The sequence below is a fragment of the Manihot esculenta genome, chromosome 10, assembly GCF_001659605.2.
Source record: "Manihot esculenta cultivar AM560-2 chromosome 10, M.esculenta_v8, whole genome shotgun sequence".
Classification (NCBI taxonomy): domain Eukaryota; kingdom Viridiplantae; phylum Streptophyta; class Magnoliopsida; order Malpighiales; family Euphorbiaceae; genus Manihot; species Manihot esculenta.
This window is the reverse complement of record NC_035170.2, coordinates 4141584-4164872: the sequence shown is the minus strand read 5'-3', so window position 1 is coordinate 4164872 and position 23289 is coordinate 4141584. Positions and strand designations below refer to the sequence as shown.

Here is a 23289-nt window from a genome sequence, read left to right as displayed (position 1 = left end):
TAAAATTGTGTTATTTTTAATTTATTTAATTTTATTTAAAAGTATATAATTTTTTGATAATAATTTAAAAGTAAATTTAAATTAAATAATTAAATTTTATATTTAATATTTTAAACTAAATTCAGCCTTTCAGCTAAAAGGCAACAATGACCTTCTTGAGCGGTGTGTGGTTTTATTATATTCTCTTACCTTTTTTTTTAAAAAAAATTATTTAATTTTTAATTGTGAAATAAATTTTAAATTATTTTAAAATACCTTTTTGCCAACTTGCATGTAGCGGTAAAATCGAGGATTTGAAAATAAATTAATGTTTTGAGCATTTTTTTTAAATATAATAAAAATATTTTGTGATTTCAAAGATCTGTCAAATCCACACCAAAAAATTATTAATTAAAATTTTAATATATACTATTTAATATATAAGATAAAGTAAAATTTTCTAGTTGTAAAAGTAATTTACTAATATAGTACTATGAATAGAGGGTATATTAGTAAATACAATATAAAATTTATTAATTTTAACTATATTAATTAAATATTTTTTAATTTATATATATATAAAGCCGCCTATTATTTTGGAAACGAGGAGTATTATTAAACATTAATTACCTTCATTTTTTTCACAAAATTTAAAAATTAATTTAGATTTTTTTTAATAAACTCTAAATTAGTTCAAAATAATAAATTTATAATCTAATATATATCATTATTTATAAATTTTTATATTTTTAAAAATTAAATTTTAAATAATAAAATGATTAACTATTTAAATAATTAAATTAAATAATATATAAATAATTTAAAATTTTAATATGAAAAAATTGTTTTTTTTCACTTTTATTTTTATAAAAAAATTCATCAATTTATTTTATTAAAAAGACTAAATAATATATATATATATATTTAAAAATTAAATAATATATAATTAAAATTATAAAAAATAAATAATATAAATATTTAAAATCGTTAATGATTGTGTTAGAGAGTTTGATTTTATAAATACAGTGATATTTTAATTTATTGATTTGAAAATATAAATAATTAATAAGTTTTCCACATATTTTAGAAATTAATAGTAATTCTTTTTATAAAATTTATTATTTTAATTATATTTTTTAAAGTAAATTACTCTCATATCTATATATTTTAACTTTAAAAGTAATTTAAACTTTTAAATATAGACTAGCAATACAAAAGCTGTAAATTAGATGAATCTTCTTTTATATTTATAAAAATAAATTATAGAAATATTTTATTGTAATTAATAAAATATATAAACATTTTAACTAAATAATTCACCATATATATTTTTATTATTTATATAAATATAACAATTAATCTAGTGCACTCCAAGACTTAGCCTGGTGGAAAGTGGATCCCTTAGCCTTGAAAGGTCTAAGGTTCGACTCCCCCAACCCCCTATTTCAAAAAAAAAAAAGACAATTAGTCTAGTGAGAAGTAGTCTGCTAAATAAATACACAAACTCCAGTTTTAGGGCAAATTAGGAAAATATGGGAAGTTTTTAGGCACAATATTCAATTTACTAAGACATAAGGGCACAGCTGCAAAAAGAAATGATTTGAAAATGATATATTCAAGAATAGCTTCTACAGTTCTGCCTGAGTTCCTTTCTCTCTGTCTCTCTCTCTGTACAGTGATACTCATTGAAGAGAATAAGTGATGGGCTGGTTTCCCTGTACTGGGAAATCAAGCAAAAATGCAAAGGAGACTTTGAAGGAGAGGCCTCTTGATCAGATCTCATCATCTTCTGGTATTTCATTCAAAATAAATTCAGAATTATGCTTTCGGGCTTTTGAAATTTTTCCTTTTTTTAATTCTTGGGCTAATTACAATGCTTTTTTCCCCCCTTTAAATGTGATAAAAATTAATGGGAATGAATCATTTTCATAATTGTGTGAATCAGTCTTTTCTGGGTTTGGAATTATTTAATTGGCGATAGACCTAGAGGAAGATTTTGAGGACGATGTTCCTCGTTGATGCATGTTTAATTATTGTTTTAGGGTAATGTGGGGATGTTGATTTTTTGCTCAACCTGTTTGAGCTACTTGGATTTTGTTCAAGTTTTAGAATCATTGGTCCCTTCATAGTTCAATTACCTTATATAATTTCTCACATTGTAAAATTCCAGAAGCCCTATGGCTATTTTCATTTATTTTCCTCCATGTTGATTGAATAATCATTTATTGATTTGTTATAACGTTGATGAATTTATTGATTTTCTAAGTTGTTAGCTCAATTACTTGCTTTCTATCTGAAACCCTGATTTTTTTAAGAAGAATTTATGCCAATGCAAATGTAAATAGTTAATTATTGTTATGGTGGTCGTAAAGTGTTGATTTTATGACTTTTTAGTAGCATGTTAGAATTTCACATAAATGGAAGCTATTCATATTTCCAGTCCTGCTGGATGATTAGTGGTCCTTATGAAAGCAATATGCAACACTAATAAATGAATTTGGTTGTTTTTTTGTTGTGTAGCATTATAAATCCAAACTTACAACTTTGCTTCCCGACTGTTTGTTTGTCTTTTATGATTCTTGTTTTTTTCTTTCTAAACTCTCAATGATAATATAAACTTTTTTGGCTGTTAAACTGCATTTGAATTGTGGTTTGTTGCTTTTTCACATCCATTTATTGGTAGCATTATTTGCAACTTTCCTTTCTGGTTATTATTTTAGATAAAACAAAGCCAAATTCGGCATTGGATGTGAATAAGGAGACCTCAAAAGATGGAGGCTCTGATCAAATTGCAGTACATACATTTTTGTTTCGTGAATTGGCTGCTGCAACAAAGAATTTTAGGGCAGATTGTCTTTTGGGAGAAGGTGGTTTTGGCAGAGTATATAAAGGGAAATTGGAAAGAACTAATCAGGTTAGTTAAATGGTTTAGATTTTACTTCTTGGAAGAAAATATTCAATTTCATGCAGCAACAAATATATTTCCTTTTGTTATATGTTTCTTTAGCTTGAATTATTCCTGGGAAAAATTATCAGTATAATCTGCAAAAGGTTCTTTCAAAAAATTATTCTTCCTTTGGGCTGCCCATTTTTCCGTAAAACTATCCAAACTACTCTAATTCGTTTCTTTAAAATATTTGACGTCCTGAGATCCATTAAAGGGTACGCTCAAGGTGTATTTTGGCAAGTTTGGTCTGGTTGGTTCATGCCTTCCTTCTTTTATTCTTTTCCCTTATGTCCTCTAGTGACGTGTAACCGCCATTCTGCGCCTGTACATCCTGTCATTGTCACGCGGGGCCGTATGTGTGGACGTACGGTGTCCTTTTCCATTGTCAGGCGGCCATTTAATTCCCTCCGACGCCGTCATGTAGACACGATCACTGATGTCTAGGGGTTTGTTGCCCCACGAATTCATCAAGTCGATTGGGCTGGACCTCCTTCATTTGGGCCTGATCCCTATCCTATCCGGCCTGTTCGAGTGAGACCTGGACTGCATACTGAATGATAGACTTGTGTATTGAGTTTTGATGGGTTACAGCATAGCCTGGGTATCCAAGGCCCAATAGTCATCAATATTCATTCTAACTTGTTAGAAAAATCAAACACGACCATGATTCCGTGAACCAAGATAGGTTGATTTTAGCGGGTAAATTCAAAGACCGGCAAGCTCAGGTTGGAAGCACGTGAGCAGCTAAAGATTAATTTTCAACATAAACATTTTTAGAAAATAAGTTATTAAGAATATTGTTTTATTTGGTACTAGAAATAATTATAAAATAAACATATATTATGCTGGAACATATAAAATCATTATTAATTTTCATTATTTAAGCAAAACATAGCTTTATTAAATGAAAATAATATTTTTAAAGTCTTGGTTAGATTGTTAAGTCTTGAGCAGGCTCAAGCTCATTCAAAAAAAAAAAGTTGAATAGAAAATTGAGCTAGATTTTGGCGAGCTCAAAAAAGTATATAAAAATAAAATTTGAGCTAGGGGTGGGCATTCGATCGGTTCGGTTCAAAACCGAACCGAACCGAATAAACCGAAAACTGAAATTTTAGTGTTTATGAAAATCAAACCGAACCGATTTTGGTCAGAAACCGAATCGAATCGAACCGGCCTGATTCGGTTCGATTCGGTTCGGTTTGATCGGTTTCATTTTTAATAATTTTTTTATTTTTTACACTTTATTTTTAATATTTTAAAATTTAATTAAAATATTTTAATCTTAATATGATTTAATTTCTCTATATTATTGAAAAAATATATTATTATCACTAATCGGTTTGGTTCGGTTTTTTCGGTTTTTTTCTGATTAAGACCGAACCGAACCGAAATAATCGAAATTTTTGAAATTAAAAATCAAACCGAACCGAAATGTATAAAAAACCGAACCAAAATTTCAAATCGGTTCGGTTCGGTCAGTTTTTTCGGTTTGAACCGAATACTGCTCACCCCTAATTTGAGCACCATTATGTTACCAAACCATTGCAAGTCTATACCCGATTCAGTCATGGATCCAAGTCAAAGCAGCCACATATTGAGCCTCTGAATTAGTCAAATATTTCAGTTATCTTTTAGTTAATTGTTTTAATGATTCCCTGTTTGTAGGAGGGTATTGCTCCACTTTTTATTTCATGTGGTTAGTTGAAGAGGGTGTTCCTCCATGTTGAAGTAGTTCTCTAGGACCACTTTTTATTTCATGTGGATAGTTGAGGAGGGTGTTCCTCCATGTTGAAGAAGTGCTCTTTTGATGTAGGAAGCAATTATACTTCATTCCTTTCTGTATTTAAGCAATAATATCAATGAAGATGATAGCTTCCAAAATCAGTTAAGTCTTGAGCGTTTTAAGTCTCAGAGGTTTCAGGTTCCCTCAACCTCTTTTAGAGTCTGAATTGTTAACGACCAGAGGTCGTAAAAAGACTCTTAACCCAAACACTCAAACTCCTGCCATACCCTTAACCCACAGACCCATAACCAGATCCACAACCCGGGACCATAACACATTATCTTCAGCTCGGCTTGATTTTCACGTTCAAACAGTAATATTAGGGGACAAACAAACATGCATGGGCATAGCAAAACCTCATTTGGAGAGCATCAACCACATTGATTGAACTTTTCAAATTTTATTTGCTACTGGAAATTTTCAAGTAAAATGTGGGCTTGGTTGATTGGGGATCCTTTGACTAAACTATAAAAACATTTTGTGTGTTTTTCCGAAAGACTAGTTTGCAAGCTTATAAAGAATAAACAACTAGCTACAAGGCAAAATAAATCCTATCCATCCAAGGCTCACATTTCAGCTTTTGGTGTTATATGTAAATACTACCTCATCTGCTATTGCAGTTGTTGCTTCAGAGCAATAGCAGCTCTTTGCCTTATTGCTACCTTGTTATGCCACCTTTACCTTTATGACCATTTGCCAAAAGATTGCCACTGAGTTGTTGCAGCTGCAGCAATGTTCCAACTGTGGCCACTAGTTGGCCCCACATTGCACCCTGCTTGTCCCTTGCAACGTACATTCTGAGTATAACCTTTTTTTACCTCTGTTCCACTGCTAGACTTAAACAGACCCCACCTGTTTCCTCCCTCTCCCTTTTAATCTATTCTCTTCCAAGCCAGCATCCCTTCATTCCATCATCAAAGCAATCTTTAGTGTTGCACAGTTGCACCTCTACCTTTCCTCATCTATCACCAAACAGAAAAGGTAAAGAAGAGGAGGAAGAGGAAGAAGCTACATGCTTGTATTTCATGTTTAGAGAAGATGAGTAATTTTTGGTTTTTTTTTTTTATTTTATTTTTTTCATGGGTTTCGACATTTGTTTTTGGGATTTGGATATTGATTTGGGGTGTTTGTATTACCATTGGGGATTTCAATAGCTGATTTGGGGGATTTTAATACTCAGTTTATGGTGGTTGACATGATTATGGTTCTCAAATATTAGTTTTAGGGATTTTGCATATTGGTTATTAGGAATTTGAAGTATTATTAGATACTAGATTTATGGAAGCTAATATGATTTTAAGGAGGATTTGCAGGTGAGTGAAAAGTTAAGCTTATATTTGTGCATTTATGGATAAATTTCCTTGTACATGAACTGAACTTGAGTTTGCTTTGGTTGTGAATGTTGGCAAATTTACTAACCATCAATTTCATTCAATCTTTGGTACTACTCTTGTGTTCTTTCAAAATTTTAATAAAATATCTTGTTGGTTCCTAGTTGTATATGAATTTGTTCTTTCATGTACAAAATATGATTTGTTTCCTTTTGAATTCATTTTGTGCTGTGGTGTGCAGATAACTGGAAGTTATTTTCTTCTTGTTTCTAACAATTTGCAGAGAAAATACGTGGATAGTTTAAGATAGCTAAACCTAAGAAAACAAAAATTGCATTGATTCTGGCCAGTTTCTTTATTAAGTTCTGTCCAGTTTTTTATTTAAAAACATTGGTTGTATCAGCTTTGATAAAAATCAAACTGAACTGACCATGCTCACCCTTGCACACCGTGCTTCTTAGAGTATGTTTTGGCTGTCTATATTTTCAAAGTATATATTTTCTTTCCCAATTGCCTGATCTTTTATAAAATATGTAGAATAACAAAGGAGGTTACTGGAAACAATTTACTCGTGATGTGGATTTTGGTAGGTAGTAAAATTACCAAACACCGAGATGAATGTTTTTTGAAGAACTCTATCCAGAAAGCATGTCCATTTTGGCTCAATGGTCTTAAAATCCTGAACTTTGCACATCTTTCCAATTATATTCAATACACTTAATTTTATCAACTCAATTCATAGTTTACTGATTCTATTTCCGTTGAATGCAATTGAGACACAATATGTAACTTATGAACCAAATTGATAAAACTGAAAATTTAGAATACAAATGAACAAAAACACAAGGTTCAGGTTTTTCAAACCGTTAGCTTTTCCAATTTGAACTTGAACAATTGTCAATTATACTAATTTTGTTCTGCTTGTTCCTTTTTTCATGCATTACCTCCTAGTTGCTGTGTTTCTCTCCTTCACCTTGTGCTATCTCACTTTATTATTGATTTTTGCGTTTGATTTCTTTTCGATGCTGCATTTTATATAATAATAGCATTGTGGTAAGGTCTGAAACTGGTTCTTTGCTGCAGGTTGTAGCTATCAAGCAACTTGATCGTAATGGGCTACAAGGCAACAGGGAATTCCTTGTTGAAGTATTAATGTTGAGCCTACTTCACCATCCTAATCTTGTTAACTTGATTGGCTACTGTGCTGATGGAGATCAAAGACTTTTGGTTTATGAATACATGCCATTGGGATCTTTGGAAGACCATGTACATGGTACTTACATAAAGCTTGATTTCTAGCTGTTAGTGTTAGACCATGGAAAGTTTATCTTCCTTGTGGGTTTGACATATTAATGAAAGGATGAGACATGATTTTTGTTTTTAAATCCCAGCTAGAACAGAAATTTTCAGAGCAACAGATCACAGACTAGAAGAGCTTTGAACTATTTAAGTTTTCATCTGGATTTTTTTTGTTCATCTATATCTTAGATGGTTTAGAACTTATTATTCCATATCATCTAATCATTCTTTTTTATTTTTCTCAGTCATCCTTTCAACTATTGCAGAGAAAGGATGGAAATTATTTTGCTCAAGTATCCATTTTATGTCCTTTGACTTAATGCGATATACTGCCCCTATTTAATTATTGCAGATGCAGCAGTTATTTATTACTTCATGTCGCCTCCTTTGACTTGTTTCATAATTTTTCATTTACATGCTGTACGTTTCAGACCTCCCACCTGATAAAAAACGACTTGACTGGAATACAAGAATGAAGATAGCTGCAGGTGCTGCAAAGGGCTTGGAGTACTTGCACGACAAAGCTAATCCCCCTGTTATATATCGTGATTTGAAATGCTCAAACATTTTACTCGGTGAAGGTTATCATCCCAAGCTGTCTGATTTTGGTTTGGCAAAACTGGGTCCTGTAGGAGACAAAACCCATGTATCCACTAGAGTGATGGGAACATATGGATATTGTGCACCTGAATATGCAATGACAGGTCAGCTTACACTTAAATCAGATGTTTATAGCTTTGGTGTTGTTCTTCTTGAGATTATTACTGGAAGGAAAGCTATTGACAATTCAAGAGCTGCCGGGGAGCATAACCTTGTTGCATGGGTAAGAGAGCTATTTCCATCCTACGTGCTTTTTATATTTTCATTTTTTAATAGATTCTTGATTGGAGTAAACATAGCAGTCCAATTTTTGTTGTACTTTTCATTGTATTAAAAAAGTGGCACTAATTGAACTGGGATGGAATTAGAATAGAGAAATACGTATACGTGGAATTTGAGCAAAATAAAAGTTGCTTCTAAGTTTCCAATATAAATCGAGTAACCTGGGCAATTTATATAGTAGTCATTGAACTGTGTTGGCTTTCATGATGGTCGTAAAACTTCTATTTTCGCAATTTAGTTGGTAGTGTGTTTTGTTTTTTTTCATAGTTTGTTTTGCAATGTTTTCAAAGAACTCAACTAGCAAGCAATTTATTTATTTCATCTGTTCCATAATTTTTGTATTTCTTTTTTTTTATTATTATCTCAAAATTATTGTCCATTTTCTTTTTTTGTATTACAGTAACTTATAAATTAACTATTATAATCTTATCTAATTCTACCTTATTTTCAAAGAAATCTCTCAAAACCTCTTTTAATATTTAATAAAATTTAATGTCTTTAAAATGGGTATAAGTGAAAAAGTAATAAAAATTGTCTTCTTACAAAAATTATGGGACGGGGGTGTATTTTCATTGAGGATTTAATTGATCAACCCCTATCAAAGATTTCATAAGAATTTAATTCGATTCATTTCTTGTCCATCAAATTTCTGTTTGGAATGAAAAAATTCATTTCTTTTTTAATTTATAAAATTTTCATTATCAATGCAAAATTTTGTTAAAATTTATTTTTATTTTTTTTTGTGAAATGAATTATGTCAAATAAAAAGTAAATTGTCAGAGCTTGCTTGTGTGAGCAGGCACGGCCATTGTTCAAAGATCGAAGGAAGTTCACACAGATGGCTGATCCATTACTGCAAGGCCAGTATCCAGTGAGGGGCTTATACCAAGCTCTGGCTGTTGCTGCAATGTGTGTTCAAGAACAGTCAAATATGCGACCCCTTATAGCAGATGTAGTCACAGCCCTTACTTATCTTGCTTCCCAAATGTATGATCCTGAGACCCAACCGGTCCGACCTTATCGCCCAGGCTCATCCACTCCTAGAACTAGAAGGGAACCGTGAATTTTGTAGCCTGCAAGAGAAGGATTTATCAGGAACAGTAATCTAAGAAGGTTCATTTCCCTGGAAACCAATGACCAGATTGCTGTCACCCTGCAGGCTGTGGCAATACAGAGTGCATTGTCTATGATCAGGTTCATAGTCAGCTGCTGCACAGATCAGATTTTGTTACTCCAGTTAGCCAGGTGCAATGCCCAGGAACTATTCTGTTTTATGCAATAGATGATTCTTTTTTTTTTTTTTTTTTTTTTTTTTCCTTTTTCAGCGTTATTATTGATTTATTTTCACATCTTGCGTACCTTCTACAATATTTTTTCATGTATCTATCATTTATATATGTTTATTGATATTACTCCTTCCATCTCTCAAAGATAGGCTTGTTTATAACTTATCCAGCCTTGTAGAGCATCAGCTTTTTCTATATTGTTATTGATATTACTCCTTCCATTTCATAAAGACATGCTCTCATCTTCCTTTTTCATCGTCTTAAATTGTAGGTTATTTTCCTTTTTTAAATGGTGATTTATTTATTAGTTTCTTAATATATTTTATTTAATATGCATTAAAAAGTAAAATTTATTAATTTCAAAGATAATTTAGTAATATAGCAGGAGTATCAGAAAATAATATAAAATTTATTATTTTGATTATATTAAGTTTATTATCTTTGATAAAAACAAGTTGCCTATCTTTTGGTTATATTAAATATAGAAAAATTACTTTTTAGTTATTGGGATATGAGATAATTAATGGGTTTATCTTTTTATTTTTAAAATTTAACACTTTAATTTCTAAGTTAAATTTTTGTATCTTGCTCTATTAAAGAATTAACTAGAAATTCCGTCCAAATTGAATGCTTTTTGCCGTGAGTGAGAGAAAAAATAACTAAATTCTTTGATTAACTTTAGAAATTCTTTAATAACCCGTCACTATCAACCTTATGGGTATTGCAATATACTTCCTTAATATACCACTCACAATCCAATTTAAGTATCAAAAAGAGATATACTAAATCACAATTAATCCACAATCAATTCCACATGAAAAGAAAATTTTACAAAAATCAATTACACAAGAATAAAGAGGGGAGTACATGATTATATTATTTTTGTGAATTGATTTTTATAACAAGCACAAGCAACCCAATTTCATAAAAATAATTTTACAAAAATCAGTTTCACAAGTAATTTAATCCTAGATTGAATAGCACTAATTAAATAATCCAATTTCACAAAAATAAATTTAAAAAATCAATTTCACCATCACCTCAATTCTCAATAGATTCATCAATCACTATCTTATATCTTTGTCGGAAAATGGGATCGGCTGATTTAGATTGTATCTACCGTAGTTTAGATTGTATTTACCGTATTAAAGATAACAAACCAAAGTTCAAAAAAGAAAGGCATACACTTTCCTCTTTAGAGAAGAGTATAATACATAAATGCTAAATTAGTGAAACTACAGGTGAATTTGAAGCCTATTGATTGCAAATTTGAGTGAAGAAAAGGAGGAAGAAGAGGGGAGGAGAATGAAAAAGAATTGTAAATCTAATGTTAGAAGGAGAAGAAGCCGAAGGAGGAGAAAGAAATGAGAGGAAGGAAAATAAACTAAGGAGAAAGAAATGAGAGGAAGGAAAATAAACTAAGGGTATTTAAGAAAATAAAATATAATCGCTCATATTTAATTATGTGGAAAATGGATGGAAGGGCAAGCTGTTTGGACAAAATTAAAAGTTAAAGTCCGACGTATTTGATTTTATAAAAAAAATAAATTTATTAATTATACTATATTTCATATACTAAAAAATAATTTTTTATTTTAATTTATGTGAAAAAAGAAATAAATAGAAGAGACAATTGATCATATACTTTTAAATTTATTTCAATTACATTTTATTTTTTTTTCAGTTAAAATCTTGAATTTTTAAAGTTATTTCAAATACAACTAATTGCTACTTTTGTAATTATAAACTAATGAAATTACTACATCACTCATCATATTAATGTCTCGTGATATTAATGTCATATTATCATAATATATCAATAAAAATTAATTTAAAATTTTAAAATTAATTGTTAAAAAAATTCTATATTTTCATTTTTATCAATTAAGCCGCCTTTTTTTAGGTTTGATCAAATGCATTTGTATTTATAGTTAAAAATTTATAAAATTATAAAATTATATTTTTTATTATTAAATATATTTAAAAATTATTATTTATATTATTATTCATTAGTTTTTAAAATTTTTATCAATAATTTTAAATAACAATTTATTTTATTTTATTTTAATTAAATTATTATTGACCAACTTTTCTTTAACTTATATAATATATTTACTATTTAGTATTATTTTTAAAATTATCGGTAAAAAAATAATTTTATTAAATATATTAATGATGAAATATTAAAAAATAATTTAAAACAATATTTAATATGATTTATTTTAAAAACATCAAAAATAATAATTTTTTCTGAATATGTTTTTTTAAAATTTTCTTTAATTTTTAAGCATAATATTAATCAGTATTTTTTTAAATTTTAGAGTGGGCTTAAAAAAAATGATAATACATAATTGTTTATGAAAAAAAAAATGCATCTTTACAGATAATACGGAATTCACAAATCATTATCTCCTACCATATATTAAAAGTTTAAATATATATATATATATATTTAAAAAAAAAAAAAGTTTCCCCATCCTAACAAAGTCATGACTATGGTTGTTTGGTTATAGAATCCTTGTTAAGAACTAAAATAGAAGTTACACCTTTATTTTTCTTTTTTAGGCCAAATGAGGAAATCAAAAACTAATTGAAAAAGATCATACAAAATGTTTTCACTATTTGAATCTCATGACTGTTTTACATTCTTCATCACCATGCGACAATTATTACAGTTTAATGCACAAACAATGAATGGATGTAACTCTATAGTGCTGTCTGATTCAAAAATTACAGGTCAAAGAATTATATATATATTTTTTTAAAAAAAATCTATACCATGCTCTTCCTGAAATTGCACTACTACACACAATATATCAACCTCACCAACAGCAACTTGAGAGATTTCACATTTGTAGAATATCATTATGAAAAACCTGCAAGTCTCTACTCCTTACCTTAAACTGAAATGCCATTTGCGACCTTCTGCTCAGTGCTTGGACCCTGTACCTCATTGGATGATTTGGTATTGTTCGCCTCCTCAGCATTTGGTTTCGCCTGCTGCATTTGATCTGAATTATAAGCTTCAAATTGGAAGAAAAATCAAGCAAATGCTAACTTTGCAGCACACAAACATGGTGCCCTAGTAAAGCTTGTTCGATCACTAACCATAATCGAATATATAAAGCACAAGCATGCAGGCCCTTGACCATTACAACTACTCACTAGTAGTCTAGTGAACAAAAATATAATCTGTGCAACACTTGGATTTGAATATATCGTTTGTTCCATTTTTAATATATTGATCGTTCCATTTTTAAGCATAACACGCTGGAACCATCATTTATATTATTAGTCTCTAATGTAATCACATGCATTTAATACGAATTACATTAATGAATTCACAGTCTAGATGTATACCCTAATTGCAGAACTAAAATGCTATATACTTGATTGAATGAGAGTTCTCAAAAAGCAAACACTAGAGCCTTTTATCACTTTCTTTAAGCACATTCTTAAGGAACTTTTGTGCATTAATTTAATTATTTTATAAGTTTGACATATAGAGTTCCAAAATTTATAATCAAAAGATGTAATCCTCTAATATAGCTCAATGATATGTCATTTGTTAAGGACGTTTCTTTTGATGGAATTGGGTTGACCCATTCCAATTTCCAACATCTAGTAATCGGTTCCCCTTTTTTTGGGTACCAGCTAGTTGCTTGCCCATTTTTAGGGCTGTACGTGTTCCTTGATAATTGCATACTACTGTTACATTTGGACGCGAGGATATCCTCATTCTCATTAGCACAATGAAGGTGGGGCAAAATTATACACTGCATGAAATCATAACCGTGTTCTAACACAGTCAAGGAGCCAAAAGAACTGATGAACTGACGAGTTGTCTTCAATCAGATAATATTCCAAACAATTGAACGATAATAATGGTATTCGCAATAAAAATAGCAATCTTGAAGAGAAAAGCATGCTCAAACTAATTCTATGCACATCTAGTGAAAGAACAAGAAATTCAAACAAGCATTAGGTTAACAAAGTCCAAAATTCCAAATTTTAAATGTAATCTTGTAAAGAACATCTAAATTCTTGATGTGAAACAACATTAAAGCAGCAGCACCATGCATTTCTCTGGATCAATATTTTGATTCTTAAAAGATGTTGAATGGAATTGTGTCTATCCTCATGCCATTTCAAAGAGTAAACTTTTGCTGTGAACATTAGTCTTGCATAACAAGTTTTAGGTGAAAAAACTATTAATTTTCATCAATATGCAGTTGGTAATGTAGAGCCTGGGAACGAAATCTCCCAGTAAAAGTTGGAAGGTTAATGACTGGGGAAGGAGGGCTAGCTCCTTTCTTTAACACAACCATTAGATTGAGGAAAGAAGACACTGCACTCAGGGTTAACAATCATACTCGTGAAATTTGGAACAAGGTAGAAATCAAGGTAACTACTTTCGCGTACTGTACTTATTTTTCACCATCCAAAAAGCTCATAAAATCCTATTTGATGATATAACTACATATTCAATTCTCAAACAGTACTATCTGCTTTTACAAGCTAGAAAACATGAATTTACCAAACAATAAGATATTAAAAACAAACCTTATTTTGGTCACGCCAACCAAGCACAAATGGTCTAGCTAGCAAACCAATCTTTCTTGTGGGAATGTCTTGTGCAGACTCTTGATTGCTTTGTGGTGAATATGAGTTAGAGGATCTACATGGGAAAATATGTATTTCTTCTGAATAAGTAAAAAAATGAGCATAAAATAGCATGTTATACTAGTATATTTACACATGCAACACTGCAAATACACAAATATGTTTTCAACTTTTTCCTCGTTTGTTTGACATGTAATTGTTTATAACATTCAAGCCAGCAGTACAATATTATGTCTGACTTGTAACTTTTCCTAGGACATGAAGATGTCAATGCTAGGTAGATAGGCATTGAATGTTGAAATGGAAGAAAAGATAAAAAAAAGTGAAATTTAGCATGCACAAGTTAGAAAGAGAATAAAAAATAAATAAATAAATAGAAAACACAAATCCATGTCCTTGCAATGAGGCATGAGAAGCTTTTTTGCATTAGCAATCTGAATACAAACCTTGGTGAAGGTTGGGCTTTAAGTTGTCCAGATTGATACTGTAATGTAGCCTCCAACATTGATTCTGCCATGACCACTCTTTTCTCCATTTCAGCTATTGATGTCATGGCTTCTTCATACTTTTCCTGCATAAACAATAAGATATGAAACAAAACAAAACCAATGGAAATCAGGACATGGAGAATACATCTGAAATATTAAGACATAGAACAAAACCAATGCACTCCTCTGTTAAAAGGAGCTCAACTGATCCATAGTGTAATTAAACTTCATTAATATCAGATATGGCTCTATGTAGGGAGTTCCATACTCATATACCAAGAGACAGAAGGGTTCCTTTTTAAAATAGTGGGAGTTGTTAGAGTCTGAGAAACTTCACTACAAGAAAATTTTGCAAAAAGTTTAAAACAAGAAAAAAGGTACAAGTTACAAACCTGAAGAACTTGAGCAGCACATCTCTGTTCAGCCGCATCTTGTTCAGCATATCTACGAGCATCTTCTGTTACCTTTTGCTCTTGTTCTACCCGCATTAAAACCTACATTAAGTAGTTAGTGGTCTTAGGATTTCCAAGAACATTCAGAGACAAGAAACCATCATTCCCAAGTGGGCAATAATGAAACCTGAAGCATGGCATTTTCTTGTTCCTGTTTATCAGCATGGGCCTTCCGCAGCTCAGAAACCTCATGCTCTAACTGTTCAACCTATACAATCTTCAACAAGTCAATATGCAATGCATTTGACTGAAGGTTACTGCACGGCTAGGATGCATTTAATAATTATATATTGCATCAGAAGTTTTTTCTAAACACATAGGCAACCAACTACATGATCATAATTGTTCTTTATTACCAGCGTACAGACAATCATTGATACATTTCTAATGACAATTTGAAAACCATATTTTTGGGTTTGGGGGGTAGGGATTGTATATATGAAAGTTTAATTAGAAAAAGAAACACATACAGTGGGAAGGATAAATATCCTTTTATCATTGATCGAAGTACTAAGAAAAACAAATAGAGGAACGTTCTCCAATAACATTAGGTCATAGCTAGAAACACAGTTAAAAAGTGTACTAAGAAAAATAAATCAAGAACATTCTCCAATAACGTTAGATGTTAGCTAGAAATACAGTTAAAAAGCCCTTTATGCAGAGACCCAAAGAGAAGACAATGCCTCACAATATCTACAGAAGCACAAATGGGAATAGGTCCTCAAGAAAATCTGAAGTTCCTTCTTGGCCAAATACTCTATATCACAGCGAACACAGTTCATGCCTGCAAAAATCTCTTAACTTCATTTTCAAAAATCCATGCACATGTGTTCTCCTCAAAAACAAGAAACTTTCAAATGGATCAATAAGTTTTGTGAAGCAAGTGATTACAGTGTGGCTGCATTTCTCATGGCTTCAATATTTAAAAAGGGGGAAAACTGTGCGTTCAATTGCTCATTGACATTTGACATCTACAGCACCATTTTCTCCAATAATTGTTCTTTAACCTTCAGCATCATTTCTTCAATTGTCCTAATTTATCTGTTCTTTAACCTATTAGGGAATTCATTTGTGATAACCCCCTTGCAGTAAGTACTGTTCTACCTAAGCGCCTTCACAAACCACCCCCCCACCAAACAAAAAGAAAGTATCATTTTTCTCCCCAATCATTGCAAGGAATGGATAATAAACTTTGAAAGGGCAAGATAGAAAGGGAGGAAGAGAAAGTTATTTTGGATGTACCCTAGCACTTAGTTGCCGTCGATTATCTTGCTTGACCATTTCCATCAAAGCAGTCTCCAACTCTTCTGCCCTGGTAAAATTTAATCAAAACAAAATTTCAGCGCATAATTATGAGCAAAAAGAAAAAGTACTCAACAATAGAGTTAGTGCTGACTGCTAGAATGTTTCCTAGAGACAAAAGGCAGTGCCATTTATTATCTAAAAGACATTTATCTAAAAGACAAAGGCAGTGCATGAAGATCCACACTTGTGGGCTTTGAGGAGAGTTGACATATGCAGCCATATCCCTGCTCTGCAAAGGAGTTGTTTTTGTGGCTCGAATTTGTGACCTCTAGGTCATAAATGGAGTAACTTTAGCATTACACCAAAACCACCCTCTTTAGATAATTATTCTAAAAATTATATATTTATTTGGCTGATTAAGCTTAATGAGTCGAGCTCCAGATCACAAGCTAAATGTGAAATGATCTCACTAGCTTGATAAACAAGCTAAATGCAAGCCGATCTCACTGGTTTGACAAGCGAGCTAAATGTGAGTCAAGCTTGAGCCAAGCCAGAGTCTACTGAATTTAAATGAGTGAAGCTCTTGCTCAATGAAAATTTAACAGGTCGAGTTTGAATTCTTCAAAGCTCAACTCAGCTAATTAAAATAAGAGGAAGAGCTAAGCTAGACCTCAAGCTAAATGAAAAACTAATGAGCCAAGCCTGAGCTATTCAAAACTCAACTCAGATTGTTTAAAGAAGAAAAGTAGAGCTCAAGTTCAATGTTAAATCTAAAGAACTGAACCTAAAATTTTCAAAGCTTGACTCGGCTCGTTTAAAGAAGAAGAGAAAAAAAATCTGAGCACGAGCATGAGCTCTTTAAATCTCAACTTGGCTCAATTAAAGAAGGAGAAGAAGAAAGTCGAGCTCAGGCTTGAACTCTTCAAAGCTTGACTTTGCTTTCTTAAAGAAGAAGAAGAATACAATAATCCCTTTCCCACCATTCTACTCATTTAAAATCATAATTTCAACGAAGATAATACTTTGCCTTCACATTGAAATGATGCTTTCTCAGGTTGATAGCCAAAATGGACAGCAATAATGGATGTAACAACATGCTGAGCCGAGCTAGAGTCTATTAAAATCTAAACGAGCGGAGCTTGAGCTTGAGCTTAAGCTGGAGCTAAATCTAATGTTGAGCCTATAGCATTCTAATCTAAAGAATCCAAAGGAGGCAGCCCACAGCAGTATATCTGTAGTCTTAATACTATTGCAAAGCTCCACCTAATTGCATCTATTTCTTCCATCACATTCCAAGTCTGCCCTAACTTATTAAGGATGCAAAATCTACCACAGGACCAACAAAGCAAAAGAATTGAGTGGCATGCAGCATGTAGAAACCACGTGTCCATAAAAATTGATTACGCGGTGAAAATGTTAACCTGAGTATAGCAGATCTTTTCTCCTCTAGCAACTTGCTCAATTCAACCTTCAACCACACTACCTGCATTTATTAATATTATTGAACAAAAGAATATTAAGACCATGTTCTAAAACCTTGATACATGCATCATAGAAGGGGAAAGCAAAGTATATATTTGTGGCACAATAATTTAATAAATGAGGAAAAAAGGGAAAAGAAGGAAAAAAGGTAGTAGTAGTAATCAACTATGCTTACAAATTCCCATTTTTACAATATAATCAAAATGAATTTAGATCATTTACGCATTAGCGGATGTAACACATCAAAAATATTTGCAAGTCTCTAAATCAGACAGAAGATCATGCTAAAGGGAGGGAAGATGTAGAGAAGAAGCCACCTGATCTTGAAGATCTGGAACACCGTCTATCTCCATGTCCCCTGTCCAGCTTATAAGAACTTCATCTGCATTAGTGGATCTTCCAGACCCTGAATGAGATAAATCACCACTATTCTGCTTATCTATCTCTATTGACAATGACTTTGGTTCATGCTTAAAATTATAGAGCTTTGATGCCAGATCCTGTGAATCTCCCCATCCTTGAAGCCCTTTTGTTCTTTCCTCAACCACATTTATAACAGCATGTCGATGCTTATTTCTCAACTTTTGTAATCTGATTTCATTCACATTTTGATAACCCATGCAAGCTGTCAATACAAGTTGACTGCTGTCAAAGGTTGAGCCAGCCAGTGACTGTAACAAAGTGATTGCATCTCCTGCATCCTTAGTGGTAACTAAAGCAGGACCTACAAAAATTCAACCCAATTAAATTTCACAAAGAAAAATATCTAATGTGAACGTTGAGAAAGAACAAATGACCATGGTAAAACAATAGTTTCAACATTTTATTTACCCAGTACCATATAACTCCATCAAAGCAAGTGTAGTCTGAAATAGCATGACGCGATTTCCTTCAAAAAGGAGCACATCCCAAACTCGTAGAACTGTGAAAGAAGAAGGATGAATATTACAGGCAAGCTTGCAACTAGAGACCTAAAATTCCATGAAAATTGAGATGGAAAAAATTGGAAAGAGCTAATTGTTTAGTAGCCAACTTTATCATATAGTGTTAAACAAGAGTAAGTTCGCATCCTAAAAGCATAAAACCTGACCACTTTCCCATGGAAGCATGTTCATGAAAATTGAAAGGAACCATGGTCCAGTAACCCACACAACCTGCACTCCCAGATAATCCAGATGATTTACTGCACCCAAAATTAAACCAATGTAAGAAATCACCAAAATAGTTTCACTCAATAATAGTTATAATATGTCAAACCAATGACAAATAAAATAAAAGAATATTATCAAAAAAAGAAAAGAATTACAAACCCAATTTAGGAAATCTTTCGCGCACTAGCTCCTCCAAAACAAGTTGGTCAACCTGACAAAACAGAACAGTAAATCAGAAACTCTATTGACAGCCACTGACTGATCTCAGCCTCATCATGCCTCTCATCTTCTTTAGAGAAAAAAGCACAAGAACACTATAAAGAATTGACAGTTGGGAAAACAAAATTGTAGCGAGCATTACCTGAGATTCTATCATTTCCTCCGAATAATAACCATCAAAATAGTCATCAATAATGCCCATTAGTGTCCTGAAAATTCATCACAAGTTAAGAAGCATTTACAGAAAATAAATCTGGAATGAAAAATATAACGGTAAACTTGCTCTTAGAAAGCTGCAACAGTTGATACACTGGTGCATTGCTTGCTCCTCCATATGAGAGAAGCACCCAATTCCAAAAGGATATTAGGTTAACCAAATTTCAGAACCTACCAAAAGGCATTTTCCTCAGGCATCAGAAGTAGTAAAAACGCAGCAAAAAAGTTCATTGCCTGTATATTCAACCAATGCAATAAATGCAAAAGAATCAGTGACCAAAATTTGATATATACACACACACACACAGAGGAAGCAGCATAAATTTCAAGCACCTGGCAGTACCCAACAGAGGGGTTATGCCGAGCATATGCTGTAAGCAACCGCCTCAAAGCATTCCTTCCATCATCATCCAAAGCGGGATGACCTGGAAATGTCCGTGGCAAATCCTGCATTGGAACCAAAACTTGTACTGACAATGCCAAGTAGATGAAAGACCCACTAAAAATTTGAAAGAGCATGCATGCAATGACCTTCTCAATCTGCCCTTTCCATTTCTCAGTCATGGAAATAGGATCTGTAGTTGAACTCTTAGAATCACTGTTAGACTGTTGTTCTACATGATTTCCTGAAATAGAATCTGAAGCAAGTAGATCCTGGTAATAATTCTCCACTCGACGTGTTCTCACACCCACAAATGCTTGCCAGAGCTGGAAATGCAAGCACTAAATCAATTGTAAAGTCCATGTACCAAGAAATGAAAGGGAAAAAATAAATAAATATAAGTGCAATGCATACCTCGCCCCTAAGTGCCATTGGGACACCTCCACGAACAAGAACCTCCAGTTCTTTCCAGGGGAACAAAGATTCTAGAGGGAATATACAAGCAGCAGTAGCAACTATGGCAGCGGCACTAACACTGTCACTGGAAGGGATGTCTTGAACTGGATCTGACCTTTCCACATCATAAAACTCGTCTTCAGAGTCCTCTTCGGGCTCTGCTTTTGCTGAAGTAGCATCTTCAGAAGGAAGCTCTTTTTTGGTCTCTCTCTGGTCTTTTGGTTGATTGCCCTTCTTTTTGACACGGATGCTCATACTATCTTCAATGGCACGAAGGGATGGTCTAATCTCAGACCATATTTGGACCCTATGAATTTTTTTATTGGCTATTAACTTTTTCTCTTCATTTTCAGTAAGATCTTTAGGTGAAACATCAGGGCCAGCCTTCTCACTGCTTAAATCATCACCCTTCTCTAAACCATCACCAGTCTCCTGCTCTGTTCTTTCAGAATGCAATGCCTTGTTATCATCCACCAAAGATAAACCATTTACAGGCAATTGTCCAGACTCCGCTTGCAGCTCCAGGAAACTGTTCCACCTGTCTGATCTTTCCTCCTCTTCCTCCTAAAGTTAAGAGTACACCTCAGCAAAACATAATTTTTACTCTCCTTCAATAGAATTCTTTTTCTACAGCACATTTGATTTCCAAACATAGGAAATAAACATAAATTATATTTTAGACCATGATACTCAATCATTAACCACTAAGAATCAACAAACAAGCATGTTCATGCATCCAACTAGTGCAGCCATTGCCAGTGGCCTAGTAGAATCACTTCACTTTTCATCATCATGTTGGTAGGATTAAGGCTTAGTTCAAGATAAGTTGCCAGTAGAATATATTAGCTAATCTAAATCTAAAGGATCCAAGTCAAAGTTCCCTTTTCTCTAAAGAAATTTTCAATGCACAAAAAATAGGGTCAACAAGTCCCTCGGCAACTAAAATGAAAACTAGTATTTATATGGGAAAAAAAGAAACCTTGTAGATATTAGCATATTCTCTGTATCTTTCTACATGCTGCGGTCTCACTGCAAATCCATATGCATCCCTGTCCACAGCAATATCCATTAAATATTCAGCTTCATGATCTTCTTAGTCATATGATAATTCACCCAAAACAAAGACTCAGAGAAGTTCGCAAAAACAGGCAAAACACTGGAAACACACACAAACCACCTTCAAGTTCATCCGCAATAAAATACCCTTCAAGTTCTCCATAGTCCATAGCAAATAAACCATTAGCAGACAAAAAAGTAGAGAAGATCCACAAATAATTACAACCCAAATGCAAATCAAAAACAAAATGTGCACAATATTAGAATATTTACTTACCTGCAATCTGACACCGACGATCGGCGACTCCAACTAGACAACAATATATTCCCCTAAAAGACTAGATTCTACTTCCCATTTCGTTCACCATTGCCTCAACTCAAACTTACTTAAACCAAAAAACACCACATTCCACAATTCACACTTACGTCCTAAACTAATTCCAATATCACACAATGGCAGTAACACTGATCAAAATCCAAAAAAATCACCACATTCACTGATCAATCACTCATTTTCCCGTCAAACAACAAAATCAAACGAAAAAAAAACCGCAAATCCTGAGTAAAACAAACTCAATCAACGCAATCAAAACAAATTCAACGAACTTCAACTAATGTAAAGCCCGGGAACTGCACAGACAGTAGGGGGCCAGAACTTGACAGATCAAATATACACACTCAGGAAGAGAACGCGTGCCACAACAACATCAAGAAGAAGAAGAAGAAGAATAGCAAAAAAACGTCTACCTCTTGTGCTCAAAGGCAACGAGGCAGTTCCCGGGCTTGCCGACATTGGTTTGGGCCTGCATTGATGGATCGATTTGATGGGTCTGTTGCAGAGAGATCTCAGCGAGGTGATGTGATCTCTACAGACAAATTTAGAGAGCGAGAGGGATAGGTGAGCGGTGTGGCTACTGTGCCACTACTGGTAATATGCTTTGTGCGTGGGAGTGGAGTAGAGAGGAGGAGGAAGAGAGCACATGCAGACGGAGAGAATGCGAGAATAGCGTCATGCTGTTCATTATTGTTACATGTGGGTGATTTCTTAGCACGGAGTCCAAAAACGGTAACGGAGAATGTGAGAAATTGAATAGTGGAAAATTATTATTTAATGCATATATTATTGAGAATTGTATTAATTAGTTTTTTTTATTTAAAAAAAATACATAAAACTTATTAATATTTTAAAAAGTGATTAGTTCTGTTTTAATTTAAAAGTTTTCAGACGCAATCATTAGTAGGGGTGAGCATTCGGTCGGTTCGGTTCAAAATCGAACTGAATCGAAATAACCGAAAATCAAATTATAGAATTTTACATAAACCGAACCGAACCGAACCGAATAAGAGGAATAAACGAATCGAACCGAATCGATTTGGTTCGGTTCGGTCGGTTTGGTCGGTTCGATTCGATTTTTAAACTTTTTTTTTTCACATTCATTCTAAAATCCAATTAAAATATTTTAATTTTAATTTTTACAAATAAAAAATCAATAAAATACTGAGGGACGAGGAGGGATGAGGGGGAGGGACGAGGAGGGACACCGGGGGACGAGGGACGCCGGGGGACGAGGGACGCCGGGGGACGAGGGACGAGGGACGAGGGACGAGGGACGAGGGAAGAGGGACGAGGGACGCCGAGGACCAAGGACATAGGAAGACGGTGCGGAGAGCCGATAGACTGGAGAGCGATGGCCGACGATTCCGTGGAGAGTGACGACCGACGCCGGCACAGTGAGGTGAGGAGTCAGCGGCGTCGATTGTGTGGAGAGAGAGACCAGAGAGCACAGTGACGTTGCTAATTCATAAGGGTACATTTCAAAACGACGTAGTTTAGTGATTTCGGTTCGGTTTGGTCTAATCGAAATTTTTGAATCTAAAACCGAACCGAACCGAAATCACCGATTTTTTAAAAAATTAAAACCGAACCGAACCGAATTAAAAATAAAACCGAACCAAATTTTTAATTCGGTTCGGTTCGGTCGATTATTTCGGTTTAAACTGAATAGTGCTCA

The 23289-nt window shown here is 33.1% G+C and overlaps 2 protein-coding genes across 8 annotated transcripts; one reads left to right on the top strand and one right to left on the bottom strand.

The window, feature by feature from the left end:
- Positions 1-1614: 1614 nt before the first annotated feature.
- LOC110624816 (probable serine/threonine-protein kinase PBL7) lies at positions 1615-9737 on the top strand. Of its 2 annotated transcripts, XM_021770155.2 has the most exons (5): positions 1615-1771; positions 2700-2893; positions 7124-7313; positions 7771-8162; positions 9021-9737. In XM_021770155.2, exons 1-5 carry the CDS (start codon positions 1681-1683, stop codon positions 9282-9284), a joined length of 1131 nt encoding a protein of 376 aa, XP_021625847.1. In that variant the 5' UTR covers positions 1615-1680; the 3' UTR covers positions 9285-9737. The 2 variants fall into 2 exon arrangements, with proteins under 2 accessions (XP_021625847.1, XP_043816865.1); XM_043960930.1 differs by lacking the exon at positions 2700-2893 and having other exon boundaries at positions 1633-1771.
- Positions 9738-12094: 2357 nt separating this feature from the next.
- LOC110624815 (TBC1 domain family member 8) lies at positions 12095-22296 on the bottom strand. 6 transcript variants are annotated; one of them, XM_021770154.2, is made up of 19 exons: positions 21555-21990; positions 21399-21425; positions 21201-21270; positions 20180-20785; positions 19915-20091; positions 19717-19830; positions 19559-19617; positions 19310-19376; positions 19108-19159; positions 18888-18980; positions 18636-18719; positions 18115-18521; positions 17737-17798; positions 16313-16382; positions 15198-15278; positions 15011-15112; positions 14577-14701; positions 14071-14185; positions 12095-12507 (listed from the first exon to the last, which is right to left on the bottom strand). In XM_021770154.2, the coding sequence occupies exons 4-19, from the start codon at positions 20474-20476 to the stop codon at positions 12406-12408; spliced, it is 2007 nt and encodes a 668-aa protein (XP_021625846.1). In that variant the 5' UTR covers positions 20477-20785; positions 21201-21270; positions 21399-21425; positions 21555-21990; the 3' UTR covers positions 12095-12405. The 6 variants fall into 6 exon arrangements, with proteins under 6 accessions (XP_021625846.1, XP_021625841.1, XP_021625842.1 ...); XM_021770149.2 differs by lacking the exons at positions 21399-21425; positions 21555-21990 and adding an exon at positions 22025-22296; XM_021770150.2 differs by lacking the exons at positions 21399-21425; positions 21555-21990 and adding an exon at positions 22025-22296 and having other exon boundaries at positions 12095-12504.
- Between the last annotated feature and the right edge of the window lie 993 nt (positions 22297-23289).